Source organism: Nylanderia fulva, unplaced genomic scaffold (genome assembly GCF_048542155.1).
Source record: "Nylanderia fulva isolate GAGA-0341 unplaced genomic scaffold, ASM4854215v1 Scaffold41, whole genome shotgun sequence".
NCBI classification, from domain to species: Eukaryota; Metazoa; Arthropoda; class Insecta; order Hymenoptera; family Formicidae; genus Nylanderia; species Nylanderia fulva.
Genome location: NW_028190488.1, coordinates 1083485 through 1110825, shown reverse-complemented (window position 1 = coordinate 1110825; position 27341 = coordinate 1083485). Strand labels below are relative to the sequence as shown.

The following is a 27341-nucleotide window of genomic DNA, read 5'->3' as shown; positions in this document are numbered from 1 at the left end:
AATATGGATTATGCATGGATTGGCAAGGTTCTTTTTCAGACGATTTCGTCAATTTCCATATAGGTATTAAGATATTTTATTTAAACTAACTGAAATCACAACGAGACTTGTTCGATAACGTAAGGACAAAATGCAAAATTCACGTCTAATCAAAAACATAAAAAAGTATAGGCGTTTAAAGTTCTCATGGCGTTGATCCTTGAATTCACACGCATATCAATCACGCGCACGCATACATTACGACAGCACACTCTCTTGCAAAAAAAAGACAAGGATCCAGCCGTACCAGTGTTGTCGACAAACTCGGGCAGGTTTTACAAAGGAAGTACATTATAATAAAATAAATGGAAAAATAAATACAATGTGTGTGTGTGTGTCTATACTGATAATTATATAACCAGTGGCGGCAACTTGAGAAAAATATTGGGAGGGGACAAAAGACAAGCATTTCAAATAACTTTTTTTTTAAAATAGCCTTTACATTATCGAGAGATGGGGGATAGAAATATGTAGAAAGTCAAAATATAGGTCAAAGGTGTGTCTGAAATCGCAACATGATGCTTAACGAGCATTCCATAAGCATAATGAGCGTTTTTTATCGTTAAACATTATTTCTCCTCCTCCCAAGTCGGCGCCACTGTATATAACACGTTTGTAAAGAGAATCAATTTATAAGACTGTTTTTCTCTCTCTCTCTCTCTCGGTTCATTGTGACTTCCGGCACACGTTCACTTCCACTATCGCGCAACACGTCTTTGACCCGACAACCGTCTCGATGTTCGTCAGCTCCTCTCCCTTGGACACGTTTAAGTTCCTCGCCTCTTCTTCCTTCAAGGGCAGCATGGCAGCTGGCTTCTCGCCCTCCGATGTAGTCGCGACTTCTTGCGACGCGTTCTTCGAGGTAGATGAACGACTACCCGGTCCACCGTTCACCAGAAACCTCAAAGGCACGGTCTCGGACTTGCTGGAACCTTTTCTGAAACACCAATTAATTCAGTTCGTTAATAAGTATCAGAAAGATTATATTAAAAATTAATCATATTATTTATTAAAAGTTATCACATCTATTTAATTCAATATTTAATTATATTTAATTTATATTTTATTATATTCAATTAAAATCATTATATTTAAAAAATGAAGTTTCCATTTATATGATCAACTTGATAAATACGAAATAAACTTGTAGGGCAATTTTATTAATTGCGTTTAATGAATTGTTTCGTGCAAATCTTTCCCCCTGAACATTTACGTTCTTGGGATTACTAACTTTGGTATCGTCGGGCAGGACCACAGCTTGAAATCAGCCCCGAACTGCTCGCCCTCCTCGATCGTCTGCGGCAGGTGGATGTTGAGCGTTTCCGGCAGAAAGACGGAAGTGAGGGCACCGGCGACGCTCAGCGAGCCCATCACGATCAGGGGTAGGACTCTCGAGTAGACCGCGAGATGAACGATGTAGGGAAAGGTGAGGAGGCCGATGCCGGCGATGAAGGAAGCTATGCCCATCGCCTGGGACCTCAGCACGGTCGGCAGGAGCTCGCCGACGAAGACGTAGAAGACGGCGAAGGACGCGGCGATGCCGAATTTCCCGATCATCGCCAGGCTTACGGTCACCCAGACCGCGTCTGCTGCGACAGAGGCCGATCGTGTATACAGGGTGTCCCAGACTTACTGTTCCACTCGTTAATTCTTGAGAAATTCTTCAGGCGATTTTTCCTCAGCAAAAATGTCCAGGCACCAATAATTTTCGAGTTGTAAATGATTGAAAATAAAAGCTTTTTTGTCAACTAAGTCTTGCAAAAATAAATTATTAACAAAACTACATTTCAAGTAAAGTTTACTTTAATAGAATTTTAATTTAAGACTTAGTTACAAAGATACACGATTTTAAAAATTAGGATCAATAAAAAAATGATCACCTTTCTCGACATTTTCGCTAAAGAAAAATCGTCTTCAAATAACCTTAGGAGTCTCCCATAAACGGATGGTACGGTAAGATTGGGACATCCTGTATATAGGGTGTTGAAAAGAGTTACATATTTTTTTAGATTAAGTAGTATTGATCAAAATAAGAAAAAAGGTCTAGTAAACATGGGTCCTACAATCAATATCTTCGAAAATGCAAACTACTTTTCTCTTCGAGCTTATTATCTTTTTCTTATATCGTAGTAAACAAAAATAGTAACATTTTATAATAACGTTAAATGGAAGGGTGATGTTATCAATAGGAAATGGACAATAAGCTCAAACAGTTAAATAGCCTGATCCTCAAAGATATTAATTGTAGGACCTATGTTTATTAGATATTTTTTTTTATCAATACTAGTTGGTCTTAAAATATGTAATCTTTTTTTAATACCCTGTATAAATTGTACGATATTCCCTGAGTCTCTTGATTAGGAAATTGCATACTTCGTTGCCTTAAATTATTTCATTGATTTCTTTCCGAGATGAGAATTTGAAGCTTACGTTTCGTTGATTCCTAATAAGAGTTGTATTACGCGTGCAGGTAATAACTAATTTATAAGCAGGTCGAACGTTTATTCATGAACGTTGTGACGTCGGCGCGACCGTAATTTCTCGCTCGTGTTGAGCGTGTGTGTGACAATATCATGACGAATTCAATAAGCTAATGATGTTTGAGGCCGCCGTGACGTAGAAGCGCGCGATTCGACTTAATACTTTTATTCGATCCCGTAGAGATAATCGAGTAATACGGAGAGATGAGCAACGCGCGGTAATGATATTACACATTACACATTTATGCATCATCATACATTTTCGCTTTTTAAATTCATTATAATGTGATAAAATATCCAAGTATGATAAAAAAAATGATTAAGAGTGTATAAACAGCTGAAAAAATAAATTAAATTTTGAGATAGAATTGTTTGAGGGAGATAATTACTCCTTTTGTTTAACGAACAAGATTTGAATCAGAGTAAGAGATAAATCGACGAAGTAATACCTTCGGGCACGAACATACATGACACGCAAGCGAGCCCACCCAGCATCATCGTCACGCACAGTACCCATCGTCTGCCCAATCTATCCATCGCGTACCACGTAATGAAGTACGATGGAATCTCTACGATGCCTCCTGTAGGAAATAAGCGTAAAAATGTCACATATTTTTATTAGAATATACAAGTAGATCTTGTTATTTAGAGACAACTTTTCCTTAGAAAAAATATTGAGGCATCAATAATTTTCGAGTTATCAGCGATTGAAAATAAAGAGTTTTTCGCAAACTATAACAATAAGTCTTGTGGAAATACAGTAAACAAAACCATATTATCCAATTAATTTCAAATAGAGTTTACTTTAATAAAACTTTAATTTAAGGTTCAGTTATAAAGATACATGATGATAAAAATTGGGAATATCAAAAAAATGATGGTCTCCCTCGACATTTTTGGCGAGGAAAAATTCTCTCCAAATAACAAGATCTACTTGTATATTTTCGGTGTGACAACTTGTGTCAGACATCCTGTATAAAATTGATTTGACAATTGACCGAAAGAAGAGAATGGAGCTTTTACCGATGAAGAAAGCCAGATAATCGGAAACACCTAGGTTGGTCGTGTTGTAGGACAGTCCGTTGTAGACCACCGCGTTCGCCACCCAATCGAAAGCGAGAATGAAGAATTTCTTCCTGATGTTCGGATTCGTGATCAGGTCCATGGGGGTCGCAGAAGACGGCGGCTGTCTGTTTTCGCCCTCCACGTCGATGTTGCTGTCGTTGGAATTCTTACCGTTACACGATATTCCTTGTCTCTTTAATATTTCTACCTACAAATAACGATCGCTAAATTTCATACGGTCCTCTCGATTATATGAGGAATTAAAAAAAATGATATAATATATTTTTTATACGTTATAAACTAATCGAAGAAATATGTGTTGTGATAATTAAATATTAATATGAAATTACCTCCATTTTTCGGAGAAAGTTCGTAGGCACTGTTTTGCCGTTGACTTTTGCCATATGCTGGACGATCACCTCCGCCTCGTCTATTCTGTTTTTACTGAGAAGCCACCGCGGTGACTCGGGGATGATCCAGTAGTAACTGAAGAGAAGAATGAAAGGCACCGATGTGGCTAACGATAAGGTGTACCAGTTCCTTAACAAATAACCCTGACGGAAAGAAAAAATAAAAGCGAATGAAAACAAAAAAATAACGAATAAAAACGAAATCTTTTTGCCACATTTTCGCACACAATTTCTTGTATAATATAATTTTAATATATATATAATAAATTTCGATAAAATATATTTTAACTTTAATAATTTGGTGTGAAAGTCTCATTCGAATTTTTTTATCTCTATATTTATCGATCTCTCTCGTCGATTCGGAAATATCTGAATGTTTCTTGTATGCGGTGATGAATCACTCGCATTTGCATATGATGCACACTGATGGATCGCTTGTAAAATGATCCGCGTTGCACCCTCGCGTTAAATTTATTATGTACAAGCTACTCTCGTGATCATGCAAAGTCGGTTTCTCGCGATGTCGAAATTTTTGTCATAAAATACTGTATTTTATCATTTTCTTACATTTGATGAACAAGGACTTACCAGCAACGCCAGAAGAGACATTGCCGTAGCAAAGAACATACAGATTACCATTCCGGCAAATGTTCGATATCTTGGTCCCATCAGTTCGAGAGCTGCAACAAAATATTTCTTCTTCGAATATATATGTTTTCTATATTACACAATGTGTAAAATTAAAAAATAAAGTTTTATCTTAAATTTCGCTACAAATTATTCAGCCAAAATGAATCATAAATATATCTCAAACTTTCGTGGTATACATTTTTGTTTGAAATTTAGTGATTGAACAGAGCTTGTGTAAATGATGTGTGATGCACGTACCAAGTATAAAAGGTATCTGATAAATGGCAGGAAAAAAGAGACCATTCACAGTCCTCAACGCGGTATAGATCACGTAATTCGGACTGAAGCTCGTGGCGATGGAGAATATCACCTCGAGAAATAGGATGGCGAAGAAGGCCGTTCTTCTGCCCCATTTGTCGGCGATCCAACCAAAGACGACGTTGCCGAAGAGGCTGCCTACGTAGAAGAAAGTCGTCGATGTGGAAGGCCACCAACTGTTGTCACATACCAGGTCTAGCTATGTGGATATAGAACGCCATTAAACTACTTCGCCAGTGCGAGAATTTGCATATTGACGAAATTAAGCCGAAGAAATCATCCATTAATGAAACAAAATAATTAGTGCAATTATAATGGCATAGAAAAATAAATATATAAATATAATATAAAAGTAAATAATAAAAAATAATCAAGCGTAACATTATGTTTAAGTTGTAATAAAGAGATCAAATTCATGGACAATATATGTGCACTACATTAATTGGATAATGAGTGATGATAAGAAAAGCATGCGTGTTTTAATTAATCGAAGCATTTCAAAGCTTTTTATTTATTTAATCTCGAGAAATGCCAAACAAGACGAGTAAAAACGCTGAAATAAGATTACTATATAGTCGAGCCAGAAAATTCTCACAGAACTAACGAGATTATGAATATCGACTTGTATGAAGACTTGAAGAAATAAATTGATATCTCGGAATGTCCGAAGAAGTCATTGCTCCGATTAAACTGTTATCGTGCTTCTACTCAGATAAATGTCTATAATGTGTATAATATATGTAATTACAAACTGTTTTCGATCAATGTAATTCCGAGATTTTATAAACAAATAATCGACATGTATGTATTTTGTAAGATATGGGTCATGATATAAGAACACAAGATGCTGTAAAATGAGTTAAAGTTAATGAAAATTTTTAAATTAAAACTTTAAATAAAAAAATTTCAACATGTAGGTATCAATTAGAAATAAATTTAAGTTTTCCATGTACAAACGCACCCTTTGTCCTTTAAAAGACCCTTCGTGGATTTTAATGCGAAAAAGCTATACATTTCAAATTTGATAAAAAATTCTAAATTAAATATAAAAATTGTACGTCAAAGAGAGTAGCTAGACTAGTTTATCATATTCGCTGACATTGACGGTAAACGTTCTGCAAAGCGCTCTAAATACAGGCGCACAATGGCGCGCTATGCGCCAACATTAGCGACGAAGCGGAGTGCGTGCTCGCACACGTGTGAACACACGCGTCACTCGGCCGATCGTCATTTGCTCGTCGGTCCATCCAGCATCCAGCATCGATGACACACGCACGCGTGCGCTCGCGCGCGCTCTCCGAAGAATGGAGCGATAAGGGGAAGCGAGGGGGATGCTGCGCTGGACCGGAGCGCGATGGTGGAGGCGTTTCATCTCGTTGCGTTCACGCGGAAGGCTACCGGCGTAAACGCGCTCGTGTTTATCGCGAGTGGGGAGGGCACGCTTACGTGTACCGGGCTCTGCATGTAAATTGCAAGCTCGTATGCGGACGCGCGTGTTCATCCGAAGGACGCCAAGGTGTATTGGTAAGCTTCCCACAGTGAGAGATGTCCATCACCCTCGTTTGACAGGAGGAACACGGTCCCCCTTCCTCTGCGCCCTTTAAAGTCCCCGACTCTCTTTCTCTCGTGCGCGATCTGCGGGCGATCTCGCGCGGCGAAACCGACAGCGAATCATCTCAACGAGCGCATGTTTGTTAATGCAAATGATGACGACAGACGCCTACACTTTGCATTTTAATGCGACGCACTAATTAAAGAATTCTATTATTCAACCATTTTATTTTCTAAATCAATTTGTTCCTTCGCATGTTGTTTAAGAAATTATTTCTTGTACATATATTCAGTTAATTTTTAATATAAAAAGAAAACTATTTTCTCATTATATAGATATTTATTTTAATTATTTTCTATTTAAAAGACGATTAAATTCCATAAGATCTTTTTATGAGAAAGAATATCTCGTCGACTTCACAATAACTCTGCATTCGGAATAATTAAGCACCGCTAAATAATAAAGTTAACAAATAATTAAAAAAATAACAAAATAATTAAAAAAAAAAAAATAAGGAAATCGCGAGCATTCTCTTCCAAAATTCTCTCTCAATAAGACGCAACTGCATCTGCGCTTTTGACATGCATCGACGAAAAGATGCAACTGACAGTAGTAAAATCAACCCACCCACATTCACACCACGTGTGAATTCTATTCTAAACCAATAAACAGATTCGAACAAACGAAATCTCTCAATCGAGTGCCTATTAGCCTCGACAAATAAAGTCTGGCGGTGCGTGTTTAATGGCTTTGACACGAAGTTTGATTTAAGCAAATTGCCACTCACGGACTTTCGAGGTCTGCGCGAAACGCGCAAAAGATAAATTGCGCGGAAAGACAGAAGAGCACCCGCTGATGATGCTATCGAGTTATTGTCAAGGGCAATGCGCGCCGCCCATAAGGACATTAATAACACGTATGTATATTTTGTCACCCTGACACACTTTGAAATCGCGCGATATTGATATGGCCGCGATTATCGTTCATTATCGCGATTATTGTTTATGCAACTTATTGCACAGATATGTAAGATCGGTAAAATACAGTACGATATTTATAATCGCATACAATTAGCTTTCTTTCTCTCTGTCTCTCGAAAAATGTATATGCAAAGAAACGCGATGCGACTGATATCAAAATTTCGCGTCAAGTTGCGAGAATATTTCGTGTGATAATTAATCAATTGAGGACGAAATTTGTGATACATTTTTCTACGTACTTAATTCTGTTCGCCACGCGATACTCATCTAGGATCGCAAGCTCTAATCTATCTGTGACCTGGCTCCGGATTTACGCAGACACATGACGCAAAGAGTTATCAAGAGGTAAAACCTGCCCTTCCGTTTTCCGTTCTTTATCACTTTCTACGTTGGACCTGATTTGCTCGATACTTTGCATCCCCTTTTATCATTTATGATTATACAATGCTAATTTTGCCACGAGATAATTATACGTCACCTTTCACAGAATGAATTCAAATACTCCGAAATAAAAAACATTGTTAATTCTTAGAAAAGATATCATGCATCATTGATTTGTCACGAAGAAATAATTCAGCAAATTTATCGTGCAACGGACGTTTTTAGTCTCCACATATAATTTAAATGATCCTCGTTATTGATTTAAGACGAAGAGTCTCGTAAACTACTTTGTATATACTTCCGTTAATTAATACAGGATTTTTTCTCCAGATTGAACATTAATCTAAAGTCAACGATTTTCAAGCATTCTCACGTGTCTATGCATATTTATAATTCATTAAGTTGCTCGCTGATCCGCGTGATATTCAAAATGACGGTATTCCGAGAAACTGAGATAGAACAAGAAAGAGAAGACTTTACGAAATTATTGTATTTGTTCTGTTACCGTAACAAGTTAGCGCAGAGAACGCTTTTTTTTTAAATAAATTTATAAGAAAATAGCTGCTGAAAACAATACTACAATGAAAGATAATTTATAGGTAATCCGAGTTATTCATCTGTCAATTAAAAATTACCAAAAAAATTCATATAATTACAAATATATTTTATAACAGCTAAATTAATTCAATTACTAATATATCATAATTATTAATATATTGCAGCGTTATAAATACATAATGTTATACGAATAAATATATCAGAGATTATCGATGTAAATTACACACATAAATTACGAATATAAATATAAATTATCTTGGCATGCTGTAAATTAAATCGGAGCAGAGAGGAAGTGACGGATATATGTGGTGTATATTCGTCTTGGCCGCTTGTCACATGTCGACACGGAAAAGACAATGACCTGTTCCGCGGTCTCGTGCGGAGTAGTGTCATGAAAGCGAAGCTCCTAAATCGAGCACAATAAATCATCGGATCGGAAGCAAAGGATACAAGCGCGAATGCCCACGCGTTTATTTGCCATCACGCTGCGACGTGGCCTCTCTCGTTCTTCTCGTCCCCGATTAAAAAAAAAAAAAAACGTCCGCGAAAAAATATTCCCCGAGGTTGGACGAGCGTTATTTCATCGCAGACAATAATTCCGTCTCGTCCCAACAACGTATTACGTGCGCTACTAATTAAGTAAACGAGTTCACGAGTGTTGAATATAATTGGGAAAATTCAGTGCGAACGACACTTGGCAAAAAACAACACGTCGCACATCATATCATCAATGCCAAACAGTTATTTGGAAAAAATGCAAATTGCATTACATCTCGTTAAAGATTCAATGAAAAAGAGATGCGGAAGCGCGAAAAAAAGTGAGACCCGAGAATGCGGAAGAAAAAGACAGAGGGAGAGAAGGAGAAGAAAAAAAAACGGAAGCTTGTCACGTTGCGAATCCGGTAGCAACCAAGTACGTAGGAACATGTACCCTCTACATGAAGAGAGTTTGTGCGAGGCGTTTGATGTGACATATCATATGACCGGATGCGGGGGTAGGTAAATTGGTCGGCAATTGCTGACGCCACCAGAGCTGCAACCTATCGGCCAATCACTCGGTCGCTCATCAACCTTGTTCACCTGTTGATGATTCTCTCGCGTTGCTCTGAATTCCCGCGAATCGACCCTTTGGCGGAATCTTAGAAACGCGTTAACGCGAAACGTCACTTCTCGTGATTTCGAGGAATTATCGCTTACGATTCGTTCATCGTATCTGTGACGTCAATGCGAATCGATTCATTATCGCGCACAGTTGCACTTTTTTTTTATTCAAAATAATTTGAAAGTTTATTCGCAATAATTTAATTGATGGTAAAATTTGTTATATAATAATTCTCTTTCTATCCGAAAAGCTTCTGTAAGAGCGACGATATATTTTTCAATTCCGGTAATAATTTAATTCCCTAATTCGATAATAGTGTAGCATCTCGCATTTACAAACAAACGAAATTTATTTCTCTCCCGCGCGTTTATCGCATTAAATTAAATCTCTCTACAAAAGAGAGAGCTGAATTCGGATGCTGTATTTCACGTCGGTTAAATAAATTTTGCGGATGATTAATTAAAAGGACGGAAATGCAGTGGTTGTAATTCATGTAATCGTACTGAATAAAAACGACAATGGGGAGTGTATAAACATCGAATAGAACGAGTCAAACAATAAACATAAACGCGATGCGCTGATAGGCTTATCGTCGCGCTTATCAGCGCTTATATTTTGAAAATGCACGAAGAAAATTATATAATAATTCTCTGATTTATCATATATAGGATCACATAAATGAGCGTATTCGTAGATTTAATATTTGTGACAAGATGGGCAAAATAAATATGCAGGTGGGCCATACAATTTCAAAATGTGCATATGCTTTTGCGTATATTCTTTTTAAAAAATATCACTTTTTATATTGCAATAATACAGATTTGTATTGCCGTGAGATTTCCAATTATGCACAGTCTGTGCGCGACATTGTTTATAATGATTACAACACCGTCAGCAATAATTTATCATATTAGTTGAAAATTATCTCGCGCGTTGTTCGCTGCGAAATTACGATTTTAATAAAATCTAAATTTCGCAGCAAACATTTTAAAAAAAAAGAACAAGAAACACGCCTAGATTTTCGACCCCGCGCATCGTGATCCCTGTTACGTCAACAGTTCACCGCGTTGTCTAATTGTGGCAATTTAATAATGTCTTAATGAACACTTACGACTGTTGCCACGTGATAGCGAACTTCGCCTAGTCCCAGTACATAGTTGTTTTCTTCCAGTATTCAAATGTACGGCAGGAAATTGCTATAACTTCTTCCGGAAAACGCGATACGCGGTTTGTTGACTTGCGAATTAAACACAGTCATTTTCAAAACACACTTTATTTTGCAATAAAAATAAAGTGTAAGATTATAAATGAAGCGTAAGACGGCACAATCTTAAATAAAATTAATTCCGTACTTTGTCAAACGATCTATCTCCGCATATGTAAATAAAACATTTTCGGCAAAATAACAAAAAAATGCACATTTCATAGCTTCTCATATATCGTTCTCGCATTACAGCGGAAGCGTAATTTTCATAATGAAAATGTTTACGAACGATGACGAAGATTTCATGCATGCGAGACGAATGACTCTCTCGTTATAGACAGAGGATGTGACGAATCGTTTGGAGTTTGAAATACAACAGGCTTCAAAATATATATTCTAGACTTTTGAATCTTCACGTAGTTGATTTGTAAACACGTTTCAGTAATTTCCGGTCTCCTTTTTCAATATTTTCAATCAATACCTAAACGAGTTACTTTTATTTTGAATAATACTAGCTGTCAAACATTACAAAAAAATTTTCCTCTCTCCTTTACCGAGGGCTTTTTTTTAATGACAATGATGAAAATCGCGGTGACATATAATAACCGCGGGAACGTCACGTCTCTCGTTTAGTTTCGCGAGTATCGCGCTTAATCGGACCTAATCGCGCGTAATCCGCGCTCCGCCGTTTAATCCGTTCGCGCCAATCGTTCCCATCATCGTCGGCAAATACTTCATGGAAAAGACGTGAGACCTCGTCATGAAGAGACACGTAACTTCGTTCCGCGAACGGGACCGCGGAGAAGCTCGGCGCGATGCACAATCGTCACTGGGGCAGCCCGCGAAGTCAGAGGCCAAGGCGACGTGGGTGAAATCCGACGCGAGGAAGAAGTTCGCCAAGGCGGACGATTAAGGTTGTCGTAGAAACATTAAGCAAATCGCCGTGGCAGACGTTGCTTCGCGCTGCGAATATGTGTCAAAGTTACCCACGTGCGAGAATCGCCTCTCTTTCCGCGAAGGAAAAGAAATGTCCGATTTCGCTCTTTCGAGCGTACGATAATAGATGTTTGTTATTAATTATATGAAATTTAATTTATATATCGTCGGGAAAAAAAAAGAAGAAGTTGATGCGGATTAAATAATTTAAGTGTTTTGTTACGATGAAAATTTACGATCTATGAATAGATCGATATTCTATAGTTTTTTTCATGATTATAGTTGTCACCGTTACGTGTTATTTCCCAAGTTTTTTTGTACTTGAAAGATGCGAATATTAAGCGGCCACTTGGGCCGTAAAGTCGAAATTACCTGAAATAATTCAAATTTTTTTACAATGTATACTTGCGTAACGATACGTAACAATAGCGACATCATTGTTAGCAAATTAGGCATGCCTAATTAAGAGCAGAGAGTGCAGAGCGTACACTCTTATTACATATCTCTCTCGTGTATTAAATTATTCACGCGATTGTCGTAAAAAGCATTTAGTAACTTGTTCCCCATCAAGGAATTAGTCGAAAAACTGGCGCTCGGATTCTCTCGTACATCAAAGCCAGCCAAAGAATCCGCAGAAACTGCCATTGCCCACACGCAATCAGTGCGAGACATGTCTCAAGTGCCTCGTTACGACGGAAACAGTCTCGTTTCTGAGCTACAGCAGCATGCATTCTCTCTCTCTCTCTCTCTCTCTCTCTCTCTCTTCTCTCTGTCTTTCTTCCTCTCTTCCTCCCTATTGGTGAAAGAGAGAAAGTCGAGTTTACCTCGGTGACGAGGGTGCTGTCGTAGTCCCTGGTATCGTAGTTCCATCCGTGTCGACACTTGGTGACCGGCCAGTCAGGGTTGCTGATAGGCGGCGACCGAAACGTCGTCGTCGACGGTTGAAACGTCGTCGTCGACGTGGACGAGTCGTCGGTGACGTTCTGCAGATCGTCGGCGTATCGTAGCCACGAGTCGATTATGTCCGTGTAATTCACGTCGTACATGTCACACTTGGAGTAAACTCTCTTGCCAGACTTGACCGTGTAAGGCAGCGAGAGCGCCTTCATCTCCTCCAACGACATCAAGTCAGTCAGGTTCTCCAGTTCAGGTATCCTGCACCAGTGTTCCGGCGAGGCACTCACAAACACCTATTTCAAAATCGCGCGTCTAAAATTGCTATTACTCGGATTTATATGCAGGTATAGATTTATTGTTGCATCAATCTTTCATCAGCAAATATTCGGCCTCTTTAATTTCGATGTTATTTCGATTTAACGACTTAATTTACATTATCAACAGGTTTTGACTTTGGGAGAATTCAATATGCGTTTGATGCTTTCAATATTTTATGAACTTGTACATTCGATAATTTAGTGTTTATTTATTTTCATATAGGGTATTCTGTCGAGAGCAAATAATCGAGTTATATTACATTTTCGCGAAATTTCTCTGCGTTTAAACTGTACGCGTTGTTGCGCTAACTGTATTTTATCTGTTTGCGAAACTGTTTCACATAATTTAATGTTGCGTATTTATGTTGATTATTATGACCGACGTGCTTCAATTTATCAATTGCATCTACTTATTTATCTTATTCGTCGTAATTTCGTTCGATTTACGTTTCTGAAAGATATAAATTACTGTAAAATTTTTTAATATAACAATATTAAATATCAAATCTCGATATATCCACAAATAATCAAAAGAAATTTAATAAATTCTTTGATATGAAAAATATGATAATATAATCTATTGTATTTAAAATCATGCTTTTTTCAAAATAAATATTTATATAATTTGTAACAGCTCTTTAGAAAATTTTAATCTACAAATAAAAAGGCAATAATTAACTTAATTAGCTCTTATTGCCTTTTTATTTGTAGATAAATATATTTATATATTCGAAATTTTTTTACTCAAATTAAAAACCAACGTTTTTAGTTCACGTCAGCGATTTTCCATTACTTATGTATACACTGAAAAAAAAAGTCAATTAAATATTATTTTGTTAATTGAACATGTACAAATATTAAAATTAAATGCAACCTGTTTGACTTACAATTAAATACTAACATATACGTTCAATAAACAAAATAGTAATTGAACAATTTTTTTCAGTGTAGTCGCATCAAAAGTCCCGAAAAGTGTCAGCAACCCTCGAATCTCCCGAAACGACCCACCACTGCAGGAGAGACAGACGTGCTTACTTGCGAGAACGCGAGGAAAGCAGCCGGCAGGGTGGCGGGTATGCACAGCAAGTAGTACATGATGTTCTGGTATCGGCCCTTCTCGCCCACGTGTACCAGCACCTCGTCGAAGTCGATCGAGCTCATCTTTCCGGCGGTGTCTCTGCGACTCTGCCGTGTCCCAATCTCAGCTTCACCACGACGACAACGGCGACGGCGGCGCCGATGACGACGACGACGGCGACGTTCGTGCACGATGCGACGGTGGCGTGGTACACCTTCGAATTACACGGCATGACCGCCGTCGCTCATCCTCGAAGGCAGCCACGAAGCCGAATTACAAACGCATACGTTTCCCTCTTCGTTTCGGCGACCGCCAAGGAAGTTCCTCCACCACCTTGGCGCTGCCACTTCCTTCTCGTCACCTCCACCCCTGCCTTCTCCACCTTTTCGTCAGGGTCGAATTGGCCTGGTCTCTTTTTCTTCTTTCGAGAGCGAGCTCTTTTGGGTATTACAACGCGAACCCGGTTACTTGGTGTACACGGGTTCCAAGGTCGCGCAGGATATTATCAAGAGTACTAGGGAATCGCGATTAATCGGAACCGAGATGCCAATTTCCATCCGGCTGGAACGAGCGCGTTGCATTTTATGTCTCATGTCGTATCAGACTTGTCTGATCAACGTCGACCGAATCCCCTTGGAGAGCTTATCGCATAAATCAGAACTTGAGGATATGGTAAAAGGAAAAGGAAGAAGGAAAAACTGGCAAACGCACTCTTCAATTTCACTCACTGTTATCTCGAGAGGATCGAGTTAGTCTTCATTGATCCTCCCGCAAACACTCGGCAACTTTGTCGACACTGTATTCCTCGCGGTATCGTTATCTCGCGGAGAAACCGTCGCAGTAGTCTAAGGCAGGGATTAGCGAACCTTGGCGGTTCAAGAACCACCGTTTCGTCTGACCAGGCAAACTTCTTCCACTGAAGATCCGATCGCGGCACTACCGCGGCGAACTCGACGTTCACTCACCCTTGCTCATGATTGTTTACGGAAGTGACGCGCGTCCACTTGACTCTCCCGCACTCTCTTTCTCCCTCGACGCGCGTTCGCTGCAGCTTGGCTGCTGTTGCTGCTGCAAACTGTCACACTTCTCGGCACCGCTCGCGATTCACTCGCGACAACGCAGCGGTTCCTCGCTTCGCGGCACGAGGGACCGTCCCTTCATCCTTCGTACTCCACTCGACCCCGAATTCGGTACCTTGATGATGATGATGAAGATAATGATGATGAGGAGGAAGATGATGATGATGATGATGATGCTGAAGTTGTCGTCGTTGTCGCAGCGATAAAGCGGCTCATACGCCGCGGGCATCGCGGCGATCAGCCATTGCCGGAGAAGATCTCCTCTCGTCTGATCCTACCGAACATCATCTTCGTCGGGGTCTCGCCACCTCCTCTCTCGGCCGATCGAGAGTCGCCGCCGCTGTCGCTTCTCGGTCAAGCGCGTCGCCGCAGTCTCCGGACGCTCGTCCGCCTCGTCGCTTCTCCACCGTATCTCTCTGTCGCTCTTCCTCGGTCTCTTTCTGCAAACGAAATTCCCTTCGTAGTGCACGCTATCGTAAGTGCCCGCAGCTATTCGCTAACTTCCGCGTGCGCAATCGTCACGGCGGAGATAACGCCGGCGGATTCTGACTCGAGGGTCAGTTCCGCGTCACCTCGTCTCCGAGGAAAGGTCCAGCTCTCTGGAAAAATATATGTTAGATTTGCCAGGCGGTTATCTGGAAAATTGACGAGCCTTAAATAATGTCATGGAGATGTCACGGGGAATTTATTGCTTGGCGTCAAACGATAACAGGAATTTCTTATCATTTATCTTTTTTTTCTTCGAGAGAAAATGTGACGAAATCTCTTCTTCTTATTATGAATTTTTTTTCGTATTGCTTTTCTCTTCAAAAATATATTTTCAGCTTATGATTTATGCTAATCGATTCTTAATTGTGATAATACAATTTTATTCATGATATTGATTTGTATGCATTTGTACATGACAATTATAATCTCTTTTCCTTTTTAATTGCCTCCTTCCTATTTGTCATCAAGCTTTTATGAGCTCCACATTTTTAAATAAACGATAAAATTTTTGTCAAATTTTATTTATGCATCTATTAAAACATTTCGAACTATGACAAATGAGATCCTTCTTAAGATTTTAATTTTTCATCAATTATAGGTACCATGCATTTTTTACATCACGTATATTTGTGATACTATTTATATAAAATAAATTTGAATGATTTATCTTATTCAATTAATACATATTCAAAAACTCAACCTCCTCCCAAATTTTAGAATCATATATATATTTCTTTATAAATACATTCAAAACAAACCAATAAAAATATTTAAATGATCACAAACATATCGAGAGCTTCTTAAATCTCGATCTTCAGACCTTCATATTTCTTAACGTAAATGGATGATGATAAAAAATTCGCGCTCTAAGCGCTTCTATCGTTCCTATTAACCGAACCTATTAACCGAATTAAGTCCAGATCGTCACAATTAGATCATCAGCAGTCACGTGCGTTGATAGAGTATGCAAAATCTACACACACATGTCGGGCAAACTAAAAATTATGAGAGAGAGATAAATAAGAGCATGTCTATGCTGGAGGTAAACAGAAACAACCTGATTTCGAGTCTCCACAAAAGTACACGTATCTTTTATCATCATAGCGTGTTACGTTATTTTCATAGCGCCGGGATGTGCGGATGTAGCAAATGCAATTCTAGCTCGCTCGACGTTAGAAGAACCGCGCGTTCCCACAGTAACAAAACTGTTTCTTTAAATTAACAGAGTTATATTTAATATATATTTTTTTAAATTTAATAAAGTGTAATTTTGAAGAGGAGCAGAGGACAGAGAAAGATCAATTTATGCGCTGAAGCTAATTATGTTTGTAAGCAAGTTTGAAACTACATACGATGAATATAAAAAAATATTATTAGCGATTTAATAGCGCGTCTATAAATAAATGTCTACGAGTCGTTTTCGTAATTATCAATAAATTAATTGAATCTCTGCCTTCTTCTTAGAATTTCAATGTTAGAAAGAACTGAAGAGTATAAAGTTCAGTTAATGCGAATCAATGTTTATGCGAGAACATGGATTGGCATAAATTATTATGCTTAATATGTATATAGATGTATTTCTCAATGTATTTCTGTGGAAGATGAAATGTCAAATATACAAATATACCAAGTAAATACGATAAACAAGAATCAGAAAACATTATTGCAACAAAATACGTCAGTCTGTAGAAATGCATTTCTATCGGTCATTCGGAATAATAATAACATGCAATTCTAATTTACGTCACCTGATGTGAACTATGATAAGTGGAGAAGAATAATTATATTTCCCTGTTTCGTTGTTTCGTTCGTAAATTATGATTATCCGGCGTGATTGTGATGAATTAATGGGTGATGTTATTCATTTTTCTATATTTTTCATAGATATAAGAAGCTCAACCAGACGTGCAACTTTATTATACATTGTGCGTAATGATATATGAACAGCTATAAACTACTAATCAAGTAAAGAAGATGTCTATATATATCACGATTTATCATTATACGTTGTATTTCGTAGACTGTCTCAGAATTTATTACTCTTTGAAGTTTAATTCTGTAAGATGTGCCATGTGTACTACAATATTTCTCATTGCTAATAATACATAATTTTTTTAGAATACGAATCCAATGTTGACAAACTCAAAATTGACGAACTTAAAATGACGAAATAGAGCGGATGTCAATATTTAAAACATTATCAGATTTTTTATTGAATTCACCATTTTATATTTATCAATTTTGATAGATTCGCGTATTAAAAATATATCCTTAAATTTAAATAAACATATTCAAAAATATTTGATATTATATATGACCTAATTCTCGTGCAATAGATATATATTTGATCATAAATATTTTATTAATTATAATTGATATACAAATTCGATTTTAAACCATTTAAGAGTTAAAAATTTTAATAAAATATAAAAAAGTTCTAAACATATCTATTTTTGTCTGTAAACAATTTTTTTAATATGGTCGCCATGACACAATAAATTATATTAAACTAATTGTAAATCTTTTTTGCAACTTTCGCTTTTGAAATTATGATATAATAGAACAATTTGGAAGCTAAAATCTAAAAATTTATAAAAAATTATTTAGCGTAAAAAATTATCGGAGAAATGATTATTTTCATTCTTACATTCAAACTTTATTTTTTTTTATTGAACTGTGTAATCACAATTCTGAAAAATGTAAAATGTCTTAAATTTGTCCGCTTCCGTTTTTTTAAGATATTCATGGTTCATCTGGTTTAAACTTAGATAACAAAATGTAGCAAAATAGAGAATAATCGTACAAGTTGTAGCCAAGATAAGACCATTAATGACATGCCTACGTGCTTGTCGACAAATTAATATTGTCACGAAATCGTCAATAATCAAGCCATCGCGTAGTGCACGTTTCTATCTTATCTTCGAATTTGTTCCTTTTTGCTGCTATTTTTTCGTCAAATGATAAAGACGAAAAGAGATTTAGATTGTCAAGATTTTATTTATTGTGTTATGGAAAACTACCAATCGGGCTTTTGTTAAGATATAGCGTGATTGTCTGTAAGCAGTTTGAGGAAACTTTGGTGATATGAAATGCTGATGTTTATAATTTTTAAGTCAAAGATAATAAGCAATAGCTCATAATCAGACTGATAATACACTTTTCACGTAATTAGATACCTTGTATACGCATAATTTCGTGACTGATAACGGTATGCATACAAAATAGTTCATTTGGCATAATTCCATAATGCCATAATAATTCATATTTTTTATATCCCGAATAAACGTCATAGCTTAACTCGAATGGCGTTATTCTTTGAAGAATTGTAATGACAAATAACTCTATAGCTTTACTTGGTTTCATCAATAAATCAAATTCATACTCTCTTGTCAGTGTCTCAACTGACAATAAAACAAAATCTCACCAACCAGAATTTGAATGCGAGATAAGTAAAATTAACTTATAATCTGTTTCGCATCAACGGAGATTTTCAACTCTTATCACAGTATAATTTTGATCAATAATTTATGCCCAGTAAAATAACCAATAATGATAATTTAATAACTTAATCAACAGTATTCATAAATATTTTTGACGAGATAAAACATTTCCTTTTTTGAAAGTAGAACAACAGTAGTAGATGACAGAAAAATCCTATTCTGATTTAACGTATCTTCGTTATGTATGGAAATCCTAATTTATGCAGGTGCATGATTTCTTCAACTTGTAATCCCATACGCACACACAAAAGATCGACGCTTTTTCTATTTGCCAGCTTATGGTTGACGTCAGGTAACCCTAGACCTCGGAGTACACACAGTGCGTATGCACACATGTGCGCGTTCGCGCCTCTCATTGTTCGTTACAATTACGGGTGACGTCACGGGTGCAAACAATGTCATTCCGTTTCGCACGCCTTCGCATTCTGCCTATCCCTCTCTTTCTTCCCCATACGCGATCTCCCACCTTGTCGTCTCCGTCGTTTCTGTCAGCTGCGTGTTCGCATGCGAATCCGCGCGCCTACGCGATTCTTCTTTTGCACATTCCACGCCGTCATAGGATCTTTTGCAATTTTATACAAGTTGCATATTTTCTATTTTCATTTTTATTCCTCGATAAAAATTTTATTGCACGTGTAAATTTTTTTCTTTCAATAATATACCTAATTTTCTGACATATTTAATAATTCGTAATTTAATAATGCATAATTTTCATGTAAATTTGTTGTATATAAATCTTACAATTCATATAACTAAAGAAGTATATATCTGTCAAATTTCATGAAAAATATCGAAGTGTATATTCGCGATAAATATTGTAAAAATATCGGGAAAAACATTGAAAACTGCATTTATATTTTTTCTGATTGAGCTCTATAGATGTGTAAAAATTTTATATGCTTTCAAAGACATTATTGTTGCAAATTTTTAATAAGATGGATAAGGTTACTCATTATAATATTGAATAATCGAATAAAATCAATGACGATATTTATCGAAGATGCATAAAATTTTACAAAGGTCTTACTTTGTTTGCGAAACTTTGATGCAATGCATGTATGTATAAACGATGCACTTTATGTTATGTTTTAGTCATAAGATGTATGAGAAAATATATGATTCATTATGCAATCAAGTTTTTGCACCGACGAAAATGTGTGTAAAGAAGTCATCTATATATAACATTATAAATTTAATCCAACTCACACGTTTTTAAATATTATAAACAAATTGTAAACAATTTGCAGATAATTTGCTAATTTAACGAAATTACGATGCAGCGACAAAAATTAAATATATATGTCATTTGATAAATAATGTCTATGTCTATCGTTTTATAAAAATTCAAGATATATTGGATTGATCTCAAAATCGTGTGCATATTTATACTTGTGCACCTGACAAAATTAAGGATGTAATCATCTCTATTCCGGCGATAGTATAATAGCTATGCCTGATAAGAGAAATGGTGGCGGATGACGTGCTTTACTATGACGTGGATTTCTCTGACGTGATATCAACTGATCGAACCTGTTACGAAATGCAAAAGAGATGTCGTATATCTGCAAAAAACTCTTGGACACAATAACATATTCTTAAACAAGAAAGTGTAAAATATTATTAATACAAATCCTGCATATAAATAATATAGTTTCGCATAATTTCTTGATTACTCGAACGAAATATGTATCTATCAATTTCTAGTTTATTTTATGGAAAAGATATAATATTTTAAATAATTATCTCACATTTCATATTTTATTTGTTTCGATTCTCAAAACACAACTTAAGAGATTAATAATTTTTTTGCTTACACTATAATACGGTTTAAACGTCAAACCTTCAAATAATCAATTTTTCCTAATAAAATCGTTCCTTCATCTTTATCATATAGAATTATAGCTGAAAACGGAGAATTAATTAATCCGTAGTTAACATTAATTTAGCGTTCCGCAAAATCAGCAGACATTCGCGACCACCCTGGCCTCATGAATGAACGAGTCGTCCGATCTTACCCCGAAATCGATCAATCCCTGCGATTTCCCACCCCAAGAATCGAAGAAAGCTCAATGAGGCGCGCGCGTCCGGCCGTGGCTTCCTCTGATGTTACGCTGATTGAAATGCGACAGCGCGCAGATGGGGGCTGATGACGAGAGAATGATGACGATGATGACACGACGATGATGCTCTCACTTGGATGGACCACCTCGGATAAACTAGCCGAGATAAACCCGCCGCCTTTTCTTCCTTCGCGAGCCGCGCACGTACACAAGCGAGCGCTTAAGGGATCACTGTAATAAGGCCCCGATTGGCGCTCGTTCGCAAGCACGCAAGCACGCACGTACGCACGTAGCAAGAGACACAAACGCACGCACGCACGCACACGTACATTCGCTTAACGCGGCACTCGGAAGTTCGGTGGAAGCCACGAACACTCTTCAGCGAATCAATCGAATCACTGCACCGCCCGGCATCCGGTCACCTCCGTTCTGCCATGACGATATGTGTGTACATATATATGTGTATATTACGCGTGTATTCATTGAAAATAAACTGCGCTTTACGATTCTCGTCTTGGACCACCGCCGCGAGACATCATCCCCCAACTACGCGCCACCGACGAGGGATGACAAAGAAGAATGGGAAGATGTTCTCGAGACAGAGATCGCAAGTTTTCTGGCTGTTTCTTCAGACTCCGGAAGTTCGTAATCTTGCACCCCTTCGATCTCTTCTTATTCGTAATTGTGCTCCCTTTTTCCGTTCCTTTTTCCTCAGTAGCCTCTCGTTTTCGATATTCTTGGTTCCCCCGTTTCCTCTTATAAGCTAATGTTCCGATTTTAATTTTTATCACACCTTTTCACTTTCTTTTAATTCCGCGTCTCTCTTTTTTTCCCCATCTACTCATCTATCTCACCCCTACAGAGTGTAAAAAAGCGCACCACTACCTACCGCTAGAAGGAGCAAGTAACCGAACTGAAACTGAGAGGCCTACCGTGTGTAGATGCAAGGGGTCCGCGCGTTATCCCGTCCTCGTAACTATCATTTCGAGGCCCCCCCTCGAGTTTCTACTTCCCCCATTGCCCCCCTGTCCACCCCGATCGTTCGATCTCCCTCGATCGAACGTACGAGGCTCTCGAGACCTCTCGCTCTCGCGCGAACCTCTCTTTTCGCCCCTACCATTTGCCGACAACGATCCTCCGGGACCGCTCTCTCCCCTGGGCTCCCAACCATCGTCCTAACCGAGGTGGCCCTCTCGGTATAAACGCGACACACACAGACGGCTCTATCTCGACTATTAATATATAAAAGGGGGTTCCTCGACACTCGCCGCCCGGTAATTGTGTCCGCGCGCAGCCCGGTGGTCTCTCGACGATTTAGATTTCCACACCGACCTAAACCCTTTCTCGACTTGTTTCTCTTTCTCTTTCTTCCTCACTTACCTCTCACATTGTGGTCGGTCGTTTCGTCCCAGATCGCAAAGACGATTGAGTCCGCCTTGAGAGATGTAGCTGCATGACTTCGCCAGGAATGAATCTCCGAGGAAGATGCCTCATTTTTAGTTCCTAAAAGAAAATTAAAAAGAGTTAAATTTTTAATGTAACATATATGAATAATATGAAATCATGATAGATCAGCAATGGTATAGAACAGTTCGTAAAATAAAATGGATATTCTTTTCGGAGATAAACGAACAGCTTCTTTTCCCTTTTTTTTTTTTTTTTTGCATAAAAGAAGAACAATTTTATCGACTTCCTATTTTTTTCAGACGCGCGTTCTCTTTTTGTTAAAAAAAGGTTGATCAAAGGCGTGACGCTTCAAGTGCGCAAGGGTTTGCATCAATCATGATCGAACGGGGTCGGAAGGAACATCTTGTCGCTCTATTTGAATAAGAGCACTCGGCATCAGGGTAAGATAGTCGTATCACATCCGCGTGCTCAAATCAGGCTATAGCGGATGCTATTGAAGCAGGTCCGCGGAACACAGGATATTATCATACTAAATCTCGCATTTGTACATTTAAGCACACCCATCAAAGTGCGAAGGCATAGTGTGGTAGAAAAAAGATAGTGCGATTTCTCTTTGAATAGAATTAAGAGAACTTACGAAGTACATATATACATACACATCTTTCACTTAATGTTTATCACCTTTTAAGAGAGAGAGTAAAATTAATTTTCTCTCATATAAATTATAATTCTTGATAAAATTGTAAGATTTATAACTATACTAGAAATTCATTAGAAAGAGAGAGACTAAACACATACACAAATAATTTTTTGCTAAAGAAATTGATATAATTAAATTACATTATTCAATAATTAAATTGCATAAAATGTGTGTATCTTTTATAATTTTGATTGATTATTAAGGATGTTATTTAATGTAATCAAATATGATGCTATTTATATTAGAATAAAAACTATTGTAGCGTTACATTTTGTTATAGAAGGGCTATAAAAATATATTTATACTATCAATTTTCTTATATATAAATCAAGTTTACGTAATCAAATTTATTAGTAAAAAATTTTTCGTTAAATTCTTTGCACTCTTGTAAAAATTATGATTCTATTGATTTCTTGATGTAATAATGAAATGCTAAAACAACATAAACATTTTATACACAGTTGAAAAGTATTAAATTTAACATATTACATGTCCCAAATCCACAAATTTTTGTGTTAATTTAACATAATATGGATATTTTAAATGGTGACACGAATACTGTGCGTTAATATTTTAACATAAAATAAATACTAACTTCCCATACAGCACAGATTATTGCAAATATATTGCAGCAACGTTGCAATGTTGCAAGTTGCAATGCAACATTATAAAGACATTGCAGAGATATAAGTGCACAAAATTCCAGCACACTTGTAGCAACATGACATTAATATTTCGGAAATATTGCATGTAATCCAAATTCTATAATTTATATATTGTAATATATATGAATTAACTACAACGTATTTTCATAAATGATTTATTTACATTTATATACCTGGATATGCAACATTAGTTTATGGTTGCAATAACAATACATTATTGCAAACTCATAACATATTGCAATATTGTTGTAATATTTTGTTGCAATCTTCCAAAAAGCGGACATTTTAACATTGCTGCAATTCAACAGCAATGATGTAGCAACATTTTGCAGTGAATTTGCAATATTGCAATATTGCGGTGAAAGATTGTTGTAATGTTTTTGCAATCTTTCGGTGCTGTATGGGTTCAAGTAAATTTCGTATAAAGTTAACATATAATTTTAATGTAAAAATTAATTAAAATAAATATTGATTTTACATTTTATCATCCCCACTTGTATTGTAAAATAAAATCAACATTTTTTTTGTAAATTTTAACAGATAAATCTTAACACTAAAATAATGCGAAACATATATTTATTGTGTAAAATTAAAAATAGATGCATATTGTATGTTATTTTTACATTTTTTTTTAATTGTTTTCATTACTTAATATTTGAATTCATTAACACAACAATAATATGTTAAATTAACACATGAATATATGAAATATTTAACACGAAAAGTTTTAACAAGAAAACACCAATTTTTCAACTGTGTGAAACATAAAATCTTGCAATTTTAAATCGGAAAATACCAGAAAATTTATACTGTCAATTTTCTTATAAATATAAACCGCAAGTTTGTATAATCAAATTTATTAACAACATTTCTTTGCAATCTTGGTTCCTTTAATTAAGTTAATAAAAAATATTCAAATATAATTGATTGATTTACCTAATAAGTAGAGCTGCTCAAGTTCTTGATCTGAAGCTGGGCGCAACACAATTCGAACTGTTCGAAAATGGCAACTGATCGTCATGGCAACGGCAAGATGGCGATGCCCAGGAGGAATACACATGATTACGTCTTGTTGACATACGTCGCGATTGTGTAATTTCGCGCCACGGGACAAGAACTATATACTAAATTTATTTTCGTAATGTCAGACTTCATAGAATCGAGCTGTCATTCCAGCAGAGATGCATCGTGTGATGTCAAACCGAGGCACGTGAGATGTTTGAAATTCGGGAAATCGATCCTCGAGCTCGACGTTGTGGAGCAGCGTCCCACCTCGGATCGCGTCCTTGTGATTGATCAGAATATCGCTTACATACCATGCACGGAGAAGAGGGACTACGTGCGCACGTGGCTCGAAACTCAAGGACCGAACAACGAAATATCCAGCAAAGATTTGTCCCAATCGTCCCCCGTTCTTGGAACATCGTCGACTACCTCCACGAGTTCGCCGATACTCGTCAGCAGCAGGAAGCGACCTAGGAAAAAGATCGGTATAAATAGACATGCTAGAGTGAAAACAGTGGATAATGTGGAATCCCGGGAAAACGCAGGTCACCCTGCAGACTGTACGATGCAATCTGGACTGGACTATAAACATGAAGAGAGGAACGAGAGCCAACAGGAGAGTTTAAGTGAGATTCAGTGCACACCACCTTGTGCAGAGAAGATTGATAAGACGTCTCCTGTCCTTGACACACATTGTAGGAAGAAACGAAGAAAATTGCAGAATGGACCGAATGGCATTTCTCCAAAATGTTTAAAGTTACGCAATAAAGTCACAAATGTAAATCCAATAATAGAACTTGATAATAATCATAGTATTCTGAGAAAGATATCTACGGATTATGATAAGTTGGATGACACAGTTAAAACAGATATCTTCTTAAATGAAGCAAAAAGAAATTTAGAAAAAAATAAACAGACATTTCTATCATTAAATATACAAGATCGATCAAACGAAGACAGTTCAAGTGATAACACTGATAAGAATATTCTTAATATAGATATAAATACGAGCAATGATAGTCAAGATAATGAAGATAATCAACTTTCCAACACACAAAGCAGTAGCAAATATAATCTGAGCAATTTAATAGAGGATATTGATACACAAGAAACTACACAACAAACATCTCGGCTTTTATTAAGTCTCAATAAGTCTTTGATTCCTTCGAGACAATCATTCTTACAATTACCTGCCGATGACTTGGACAAAACTTATTCTTCAGAAACTGAAGTGATACAATATGAAAATACACCATTGTCTGCGAAGATCTCGCAGATACCATCTTTCAATAGAACAACCCAGAAGACAGACAGCAAGTCAATTCAAACTGATGCCATTATTAGTACTATAACTACTCCATCGAAGAAGTCTCCAGACAGAAGTATATATGCGCATCTATTAGACTCTGGAAAAAAACGTCGCAGGCCTAAAAAGTAAGTATTGAGACAATGCATTTTCATATATATATATATATATATATATACATATATATGTAAATGCGATTTCTATTATTTTTATTATTGCATTTTTGTTACAGAGGAAGCATGGTTACAAAACTACAGTCTTTGGTTAATGCACAAATATCTGGAATTCGTATATGGCGTCATCGAATGAATAAGGAGCATGATGATGCTACATCATCACGATTTATCAGCGTATTTGTGCACAAGTCTTTAAAGCAATTTGGTAATCAGTTTTTGGAAGGTTCCCTGATTAAAGATCCTTTTAATCTCTTGCAATGTGACGTAGAGATCGAAGAGGCGGAATCGAACAATGTTCAAGCACATCCAAAGGAACTCTTGCATAGAGATATAACAATTATGTTAGTCTGTGATATAGTCGGTACATTAAAAATGATGTCAGAAGTTGTGATAAATGTCTATCCGCCTTGGGATATCTTAGATAAGGACAATCTTACCTTGGGAGTAACATATATAAGTATAAACAACAATTGCGAAGTACCTGATATTATTAGAAAGAAGGACCATTCGCATAAATGTAAGAAATTAATTGTTAAAGAGTTTACCTGTCCCTGTATAGAAGAAGGGAGAGAGTTTCCATTCTGTGCGAGAAAGCCCTGCAATGAAAAACCTGATGTAATGCAGCAAATATTTGATTCTTAATGATATATATACATTTTATATTTAGAAAAACTTGTTATTGGAGAGAATTCTTATATTTATAGAGTGGAGTTAATAATTATTGTTATAATAACTGTTTATATATATTTCTCAAATGGCTGTTGTTATCTTGCTATCTATGACTTTAATTAGTATAATTGTGATAATTAATACATAATTATTATGTAATTATTACAGAATCTCTCAGTGATATAACATAGGAATACAATTGCGATTTATTCATATGAAATAGTTATTTTAATCAAATGTGTACATCGTATATCATGTGTTATCACATTTGTAATATAATTTTAATGCAAATTGATTACCTTTTTTATATTCTTCTTATAATATATGCGAAAAATAAT

The 27341-nt window shown here is 36.7% G+C and overlaps 2 protein-coding genes across 2 annotated transcripts; one reads left to right on the top strand and one right to left on the bottom strand.

The window, feature by feature from the left end:
• Positions 1-60: 60 nt before the first annotated feature.
• Positions 61-25310, bottom strand: LOC114939829 (organic cation transporter 1). Its single transcript, XM_029314254.2, has 11 exons — positions 24784-25310; positions 22456-22578; positions 13905-15625; positions 12480-12845; positions 4883-5141; positions 4583-4674; positions 3935-4138; positions 3543-3792; positions 2969-3100; positions 1271-1625; positions 61-976 (listed from the first exon to the last, which is right to left on the bottom strand). Exons 3-11 carry the CDS (start codon positions 14028-14030, stop codon positions 706-708), a joined length of 2055 nt encoding a protein of 684 aa, XP_029170087.1. The 5' UTR covers positions 14031-15625; positions 22456-22578; positions 24784-25310; the 3' UTR covers positions 61-705.
• On the top strand, positions 24865-27341 carry LOC146721805 (uncharacterized). Its single transcript, XM_085486256.1, has 2 exons — positions 24865-26286; positions 26391-27341. Exons 1-2 carry the CDS (start codon positions 24989-24991, stop codon positions 26974-26976), a joined length of 1884 nt encoding a protein of 627 aa, XP_085342382.1. The 5' UTR covers positions 24865-24988; the 3' UTR covers positions 26977-27341.

Bases quoted from the DNA above. Each gene is read 5' to 3' on its own strand.
- LOC146721805 (XM_085486256.1), top strand. From the start codon at position 24,989: ATGTCAGACTTCATAGAATCGAGCTGTCATTCCAGCAGAGATGCATCG. The intron at 26,287-26,390 runs GTAAGTATTGAG...TTTTTGTTACAG, and splicing joins AAACGTCGCAGGCCTAAAAA to AGGAAGCATGGTTACAAAAC.
- LOC114939829 (XM_029314254.2), bottom strand. From the start codon at position 14,030: ATGAGCTCGATCGACTTCGACGAGGTGCTGGTACACGTGGGCGAGAAG. The intron at 4,675-4,882 runs GTACGTGCATCA...ATTTTGTTGCAG, and splicing joins TCAGATACCTTTTATACTTG to CTCTCGAACTGATGGGACCA. The intron at 977-1,270 runs GTTAGTAATCCC...TTGGTGTTTCAG, and splicing joins TCCTGCCCGACGATACCAAA to AAAAGGTTCCAGCAAGTCCG.